At 43.2% G+C, this 9,308-nt stretch overlaps 1 protein-coding gene across 2 annotated transcripts in view; it reads left to right on the top strand.

The window, feature by feature from the left end:
• The first annotated feature begins 271 nt into the window (after positions 1–271).
• The window catches only part of LOC137639113 (uncharacterized), a 262,623-nt gene continuing 253,586 nt past the window's right edge, over positions 272–9,308 (top strand). The window contains exon 1 of one of the 2 annotated variants that reach the window (XM_068371430.1): positions 272–478. In XM_068371430.1, the coding sequence (XP_068227531.1) occupies positions 415–478 (64 nt within the window). In that variant the 5' untranslated portion in view covers positions 272–414. The remainder of the gene's footprint in view (positions 479–9,308) is intronic. The other variant, XM_068371431.1, reaches the window with a different exon arrangement.

Below are 9,308 nucleotides of genomic sequence, written 5' to 3'. Positions count from 1 at the left end.
TGGCGGAGGCGGATTTAAATCGCCTAGTGTGAAAGGGCCCTTGCCTTACTGATATATCAAAATGCCGCTTAAACCATATCCACTGTCCACAGTAGGATGCGCAATAGAGACTTTTCTTCTTAGATATTAACCCACTTGACAATATATTTGGGTAAAGAATATTCATAGTTAATTATTTATAGAATTTTCTAGAAATATACGGAGAACGCATTTTAATTTTAGTTCATTTAACGACACGTTATAAATCTTCTTATAAAGAACCACTCTCCATGATACTAGTGGGTGGAAGTTTTACATTCAACCACCAACATCCCTTGAAGAAGCATTTTTATCCAATCAGTATTTCAGTAGCGAGAAATTGTGGAAGGGAAGTTTATTGTCTGAGAAGAGAGTTTATATTTTCGTTACAAAAAAATGTCGTACAGAGGCGGTGGTAATAGAAGGTTTTTTCGCCAAAAAGGTGATAGATATCGAAATGGTAAGATATGTGATAAGGACTTATGCATGTTAACGAGACATCGTAATGTTGGCTTACCTTAAATATCGACGTCAGTTTTGCTTAAAACTGGAGTAGTTTAGCGGTAACATATACTATCCGTGGGGTTAGTTTTGTTCATGTTACCAGAGCCTTTGTATAACGATGATAGGACCTCCCTCCTGCATAGAACACCTAACCTAGACTTGCCAACTAACCTAACGCAAAACCTGGTTATCATAGTTACGGACTGAAAAAGCTTTTATATTAAAAACCAGGGTAAAATTGGTAAAGTTTTACTGTATTACAGATTCTCATTTCGAACAGAAAATATGTTTTCCTTTAGTAAATAACGTGATTTGACCGAATTTTACCTTCATTTCAACCGCGGTAATTGTTTACAACACCACGCTCTCCATTTACTCCAAAATAATGCAATCTTGTAGTTCTCATCTTCTTGCACAGTAATTAGGTGGTTATTTAAATTCTGGGAAAACTATAATAAGCAAGATATGTTGAGGAAGGGGGAAGGGGATATAAAAAGAAAATAGCTCGGTTTCCTCACCAAACGACTTGGAACTGACATGTCAACATAGTTGACCAAACAGAATTCGTGATGCCAGTGTACATAAACTGAAGTTCGTGATGCCAGCGTACATTTGATTTACTGAATATTCAAAATATACTTAATCAAAAATTGAGTGATTACTCAAAAGTGTCACTATTTGTAAATTGCATATTTTATGGACACTTTTGAGTAATTAATCCATTTTTATTTAAGTATATTTTGAATATACAGTATATCAAATGTTAGCTGGCATCACGAACTTCTGTTTATGTACGCTGGCATCACGAATTCTATTTGGTTGACTATGTTGACATGTCAGTTCCAAGTCGTTTGGTGAGGAAACCGAGCAATTTTCTTTTTATAAAATCCTTCCCCCTTCCTCAACATATCTTGCTAATTACTGCTTTCCCAGAATTTAAATAACCACCCAATTACTGTGCAAGATGAGAACTGTAGGATTGCATTATTTTGGAGTAAATGGAGAGCGTGGTGTTTAAACAATTACCTCAACCGCAAACAAACAGAATAACCAATCCGACTAACTTTAAGTAGTCGGACTGGTTGCTGTTATTACGGATGAAATGAGGGTGAAAACCGGTTAAATCACGTTATTTTCTACAGGAAAACATATTTTCTGTTAAAATTTTTAAATATAATGTCTTATATTTATCCTGTTAAAATGTTTAAATATAATGACTTGTTCAAATTCCGTGTCACTTCACTCACGTATGTACTGCGAATGATAACATTAGCAAAGTTACCAATGTTACGGTGGCATTGCTAATGTCAGCAATGCTACGGTAATATTAGCATGTGTATTTTAAAGCATTTTTCCATATACCCTTTACACAATACTGTATATAAAAAGGTACAAAAAGGGTACAGAACCTAACAAACCCACCTAACCTAACCTAGGAGTTCCCAGGTCACAAATCCAATATGTCTTTTGTTATATATATATCCTGTTAAAATTTTTAAATATAATTTTTAAACATTAAACTTACCCGCTAGTTATATAAAAATACCTTTAGTCTCTGACGTCCGGCAGAAATTCAAAAACTCGTGGCAATCGCAGATAGATTTGCCAGGTGTACTGTACACTAGCGCCCTTACGGGAGATAGGCCGAACCATTCCAGAACTCACCAGATCTTCTCTGCCGCCATTGCTGGCAACATCGTTTGGAATTCACTCGTGATTAACCTGGATTTTAGCAGTTATCTTGGTGATGTACTCCTAAATATGGTTTTTGGCATTCGCTTATTTTGGTTTTGTTTGGTATTTGATCGCTATGTTATAGCTTAAAAGGTAGGATTGGAAGTTTTTTCAATCTACTTTAAACTAACGAAAACATGATGGCGGTAGGTAAATACCCCGCCTTCTCTATGACGTAACAGTCATATGTCGTAAGCTAGAGTATGACTTGCATTCTTTCGTTTTCTACAAATAATGATAAGTGAATACTGTCTTACAAATTATTGAGTTTTATAAGATAAAAGGATTATGTTATTTTTAGGAAATTTTTGTCCTTTTAGTATACTCTCTTTAGATAATCTTCGATCTGTTTTCAAAGATTAACTAAAACTAGCGTTCAGTTTTATTTACGCTACGCAGTTCTCAGTCAATCGTTACAGTATTGCAATTTTCTTTATCGTTATTTGTGAAAAGTAAATTCTTCTTAAAAACCAAAGTATTTAAGTTGTATAAGATAAAAAGGAATATGTTATTTTACAATAATATTTGTCCTTTTAGTAATTTCTCTTTAGCTAATCACCTTGCAAAGATTTAAGAAAATTAGCGTACAGTTAATTTTACACGACGTAGTATTCATGACAATCGATATAGTCTCACGATTCTTTGTATTGTTGTTTACTTGTTCGTTTTTGGGAATACTAAATTTTTTCGTATAATATATATAGATGTTCCAATTGTAAAATGTGACTAATCTTCATTTATTGGAAACTCTTAAGTAATAGGGGTTGTTTACATATATATATATATATATATATATATATATATATATATATATGTATATATTCTTTATTCCTATATCTATTCATTTAATATTTTATATAAAATATTTTTTTTCAATATTAAACTTACCCGATAATCATGTAGCTGTCAACTCCGTTGCCCGACAGAATTCTATGGAGGGATACGCCAGCTATCACAATACTAGAAGGGGGTGTATTTACCAGCGCCACCTGTGGCCAGGTACTCAAGTACTTCTTGTTGACACCTCCTCAATTATTCCTCTGTCGTGCTTCCGGCAAGACGTTCTGGGATACGCTTATGTTCTTGGAGTATTTTCACGACTTTGGTGAAGTATTTCTCTTTGATTTCGGCTGTCGCTTTACTGGAAAACTTCTATATTAGCTTAGTTAGCTTTTGGAATTAATTTGATTAATTTTGATTATTTTTGGTGACGAGAGAGTATGAACTCTCGTTCACCTTTCAATGGCCGACCCTTCCCTTAGACGGAAGTGTTGGTGTCTAAGAGAGTATAGACTCTCTTTCTTAATTTTGCTTAACAAAGTTATAGATTTATTTTATATCTCTCCGCCTCTTATAGGCCTCTTCGATTAACTTCCTTTTATTATAAACTCATTAAAATTAATTTTTATATTTGTTTATATTCGACCTTCCTAATAATAGGCGGTCTTTTACCGAAGTTAATAAACTTTGAGCCCGTCATTTCGGTTTTACCTGTTAACATATTATGCTATTTCCGCCACAGAGTTTGAAAGTTTTTCTTTGACAGTCTCGTACTGTTTTCAAAGCTGAACTAACGTTTTGTTTTGTCTCTGCAGTTGTTGACGTTCAGAACGTTCAACTTGCACTCTATCGTTACGATAGAGAAAGAATGTTCACGGTTTCAGTTCAGCCTGTGCTGCACCCGCCTGCATTGCAGTAAGAGTAACCGTGTCTAGCGTTTTGTTCATTCTTTCTTAACTTAATGGTTTTGATCCTAATAAAGGAACTTTTCAGTTTTTTCCTTTAACAATAATATGTTTTAACGATATATATGATTGGGCTCTTCTCTCAGGTTCTAAGTCAAGAGAGAGAGAGAGAGAGAGAGAGAGATAGAGACGGAGGGAGAAAGAGGATAAACGTTTCATTCAAGCCTGCCAGGCGTACGAGTAACGTCATTATCGATTTTTGCTCTTCTCCCTAGTCTCTTTAGGGGAAGAAACTAAACGTTTCTAGAGTGATCTAGTGTTTAGTCTCTTTCCAACCACTGATTTATCTTTCATTAGATTTTTCTGTTACATTGTAATTCTGTTTTCGCAATTACTAACTTTGAGAAAGGATAGAATTGCGTATTTCAGGTACAAACCACTTAAGTTTCGAGTTCAGTGAAATAAGTGCAAACAGAAATCAAAGTGATAAGTGATTAGTGCGTGAGGGTACTTTTGTGCGCGCCAGTCGTCCTCCCAGTCCGGGACCTCTTGCAAGCTCCCAAGCCCAGGGGAGAAGCAATGTCGAAGGGCATAAGGGTTCAGCAGGCCTTGATCGGCGCACAGAAGTATTCTCGGTGGTTGTGGGCGTGTCTTACCGAGACCGTCACTCCCCCCCGCAGACGATTGAGCCCTTATTTTGCTCGTCTGCAGAAGAGATTAGGGGAGAAAATAAAGGCAGAGTAACGCTGGTCTCAGGTCTCAAGACTTCTTAAACGTTAAGTCCAGACCTATGCCAGACGTACGAAGTTAAAGTTCACAACCCGAATGCAGTCGTTGGGTTAGCTCTGACTCTCCTAAGTCATCAGTTGATTACACTCCGACTTAGAGGAGTAAGGTTCTGCCACAACAGATCTCTGCTGTTAAGGCTTTACCTCAGCAGAACTTAGTGTCTACCGACCCCAAGTTAACTCTACTGCAGTCCATACAGTCACAACTTTCGGTCTTGATGCGTGAGTGTCGGGCTGAGAGTGTTGCACCGCCTGCACTCCCTCCACCTGTTCTCGCTGCACCTGTGCTCGCCCAGCCTGCACCTGCTCCGCCTGGTCGCAGCACCATCTGCCAGGCGTACGATGTTGTGAACTCTACTACAGTCCATGCAAGCACAGTTTTCGGACTTGATGAGTGAGTGTCGGGCTGAGAGTGTTGCTCCACCGCCTCCGCCTACACTCCCTCCTCCTACACTCGCTCCGCCTGATCACAGTACCATCTGCCAGGCGTATGATGTTGTGGACTCTACTACAGTCCATGCAAGCACAGCTTTCGGACTTGATGCGTGAGTGTCGTGCTGAGAGTGTTGCACCTCCTGCACCTGTGGTGCACCAACCTCCTGCACCCGTTCAGCCTGTGCTGCACCCGCCTGCACCGGTGGTGCACCAACCTCCTGCACCCGTTCAGCCTGTGCTGCACCCGCCTGCACCGGTGGTGCACCAACCTCCTGCACCCGTTCAGCCTATGCTGCACCCGCCTGCACCGGTGGTGCACCAACCTCCTGCACCCGTTCAGCCTGTGCTGCACCCGCCTGCACTCGCTGCACCCAGTCGCAGCTCCATCTGCCAGGCGTACGATGTTGAACCACTTTCGGAGTTTGCTGTTCACAGTGTTGTTCAGCCTCAGCCTTCTTTAAGGCAACCCTTGCTTTGGGATCAGGAGAGTTACACTCTTCCTCCTCCTCCCCTTGCTGCTCCTCCAGTGGTGCAACTCTCGGTTGGGGTACAACAACCTCTCCCCTCCGTGAGTCTGTCTGCTCAACCAGCGCTGCACCGAGTTCAACCCTCATCTAGGCAAGCTCATCTACACCATGCACTTGCGCCTCAGGAGCCTCAGCTTGCTAGAACTTTACCTTGTTCTGCGCAGCCTCAACCTTCTCATGCTCCACTCATCTCTCAGGAACAGGAACGGACTACTCCGCCTCCGTCCTCCGCTCAGCTGGTACAATCCTTGGGTGCAACTCTTGCTAGGAGTCAACCTCCTTCACCCTTGCATCTGCCTTCTGCTCCGTCTGTTGTTCAGCCTATGCAGTCTGAACCTCAGGTTTTCCCTCAAGTTGAGGAAACCTCTGTTGTTGTTCCAGCTCGTTCTGACTCTGCTGTTCAGCATACCATGGTTTAAACCCCATGCAAGCATGCATTAAGCACTCTAGCACTGGTCATGGAATTTCTGAGAAATGTTAAACGCCATGCACACGCTCTGCTTTCCTTTCAGCAGGCTCTGCTTACAGCAGGCTCTACTTCCTACATGCTCAGCATTCAGCATGCTCTGCATTCAGCATGCTCTGCATACAACATGCTCTGCATACAGCATGCTCTGCATTCAGCATGCTCTGCATACAGCATACTCTGCATACATCATGCTCTGCATACCTTACCGCATGCTTCTCAACACATCTTGGGTTGTTGCCAACTCACTAGACTGTCAAGCAGTTTCATAACGTTGCCTTCTAGTCTGCTGCTTTGCACCAGTGAACCCTCACTCAGAGAACTTAGCTTTTCTAGGATCAGGTCCCTGTAGATGAGAAAGTTCTTTTCTCCCTCCTTCTGATATTCCCTTGAGGACTCTGTCATTTGGAGGGAGCCTTTAGCTGCATAACCTCTTATGGACTTTTATTTAAGCATAACATGCTTACAGGGAAGGTAATGGTTACACTTCAGCCGCTAATCCCGTCTGTTACCACACCTGCTCCCATAGACCTTGAGCTGTGTTGCATGACATGCAGTCCAAGCTTAGTCCTTGTTAGAGGATTTTTTGTTTACGGAGTCAATGTGTCACGGGGAAGACGTTCAACAACCAACAGAAGGGACTTGTTGTGACGCAGTGGGCAACCTCAGCAACCCGTTAAGGAGTTGTCTGTACGACCCAGACAGTCTAGACAGATTCGGGTTGTCACTGTACTTCCTCGCTTGCCCATGATTGACAGTTTACAGACTGTGCAGCAGTATCATGATCTTGTGTCCGGCTCCGTCAGACGACTGGCTTTTAAGAGCTCCCTCAAGTCGTCGCTGTCTGGAGATTTTCAAATGGACTATGGATCTGACCAAGGAACTGGGCCTCCTGGTCAATTTTGAGGAGTCTCAGCTCGTTCCATCCCAGACCATTGTCTCCTTGGGTATGGATCTTCAGAGTCGAGCTTTTCGGACTTGTCCGTCGGCCCCAAGGATCTTCCAAGCCCTAGAATGCATCCAGAGCATGCTGAGAAGGAACCGATGCTTAGTCAGGCAGTGGATGAGTCTAACAGGGACACTTTCATCGCTGGCCCTGTTCATCGAGTTAGGGAGACTCCACCTCTGCCCCCTTCAGTATCATCTAGCTGCTCACTGGATAAAGGACATGACGCTAGAGACGGGCTCAGTTCCTGTTTCCGAAGAGATGAGGTCTACTCTAACGTGGTGGAAGAACAGCATTCTTCTCAAGGAAGGTCTACCATTGGCTGTTCAGTCCTCCACCACCGTCTCTTCTCGGACGCATCGGACACGGGCTGGGGTGCGACACTGGACGGACAGGAATGCTCGGGAACATGGAATCAGGAGCAAAGGACACTTCACATCTATTGCAAGGAGTTGTTGGCAGTTCATTTGGCCTTGATAAACTTCAAGTCCCTCCAGCTTAACAAGGTGGTGGAGGTGAACTCCGACTACACCACAGCCTTGGCTTACATCTCCAAGCAGGGAGGGACTCATTCGAGGAAGTTGTTCGAGATCGCAAGGGACCTCCTCATTTGGTCAAAAGATCGAAAGCTCACGCTGGTAACGAGGCTCATTCAGGGCGATATGAATGTCATGGCAGATCGCCTCAGCCGGAAGGGTCAGGTCTTCCCCACAGAGTGGACCCTTCACAAGAATGTTTGCAGCAGACTTTGGGCCCTGTGGGATCAGCCAACCATAGATCTATTCGCTACCTCGATGACCAAGAGGCTCCTCTTGTATTGTTCTCCGATTCCAGACCCAGCAGCAGTTCGCGTGGATGCCTTTCTGCTGGATTGGTCCCATCTCAACCTGTATGCATTCCCGCCGTTCAAGATTGTCAACAGGGTACTTCAGAAGTTCGCCTCTCACAAAGGGACACGGCTGACGTTGGTTGCTCCCCTCTGGCCCGCGAGAGAATGTTTCACTGAGGTACTGCAATGGCTGGTCGACGTTCCCAGGACTCTTCCTCCTAGAGTGGACCTTCTGCGTCAACCTCACGTAAAGAAGGTACTCCCAACCTCCACGCTCTTCGTCTGACTGCCTTCAGACTATCGAAAGACTCTCAAGAGCTAGAGGCTTTTCGAAGGAGGCAGCCAGAGCGATTGCCAGAGCAAGGACGACATCCACTCTCAGAGTCTATCAGTCTTTATGGGAAGTCTTCCGAAGCTGGTGCAAGGCCAATGCAGTTTTCCTCAACCAGTACCAATGTAACCCAGATTGCTGACTTCCTGTTACATCTAAGGAACGTAAGCTCCCTATCAGCTCCTACGATCAAGGGTTACAGAAGTTTGTTGGCAGCGGTTTTCCGCCACAGAGGCTTGGATCTTTCCTCCAACAAAGATCTACAGGACCTCCTTAGGTCTTTTGAGACCTCAAAGGAACGTCGGTTGTCCACTCCAGGCTGGAATCTAGACGTGGTCCTAAGGTTCCTAATGTCATCAGGATTTGAACCGCTCCAATCAGCCTCTTTTAAGGACCTCACATTAAAAAACTCTTTTCCTCGTGTGCTTAGCAACAGGTAAAAGAGTAAGTGAGATCCACGCCTTCAGCAGGAACATAGGTTTCACATCTGAAACGGCTACATGTTCCTTACAGCTCGGTTTTTTGGCTAAAAACGAGCTTCCTTCCCGTCCTTGGCCTAAGTCGTTCGAGATCCCAAGCCTGTCCAACATGGTGGGGAACGAACTGGAGAGAGTACTTTGCCCAGTTAGAGCTCTTAAGTACTATCTAAAGGTCAAAACCATTACGAGGACAATCAGAAGCCTTATGGTGTGCTATCAAGAAGCCTTCTCTACCAATGTCTAAGAACTCAGTTTCTTATTACATCAGGCTTCTGATTAGAGAAGCAAATTCTCATCTGAAGGAAGAAGACCTTGCTTTGCTGAAGGTAAGGACACATGAAGTGAGAGCTGTGGCTACTTCAGTGGCCTTCAAACAGAACCGTTCTCTGCAGAGTGTTATGGATGCAACCTATTGGAGAAACAAGTCAGTGTTCGCATCTTTCTATCTCAAAGATGTCCAGTCTCTTTACGAGTACTGCTACACCCTGGGTCTATTCGTAGCAACGAATGCAGTAGTAGGCGAGGGCTCAGCCACTACATTCCCATAATCCCTTAACTTTTTAACC

The sequence above is a fragment of the Palaemon carinicauda genome, chromosome 4 (genome assembly GCF_036898095.1).
Source record: "Palaemon carinicauda isolate YSFRI2023 chromosome 4, ASM3689809v2, whole genome shotgun sequence".
NCBI lineage: Eukaryota > Metazoa > Arthropoda > Malacostraca > Decapoda > Palaemonidae > Palaemon > Palaemon carinicauda.
The sequence above is the reverse complement of the archived record's forward strand: the minus strand, read 5'-3'. Positions and strand labels throughout refer to the sequence as shown.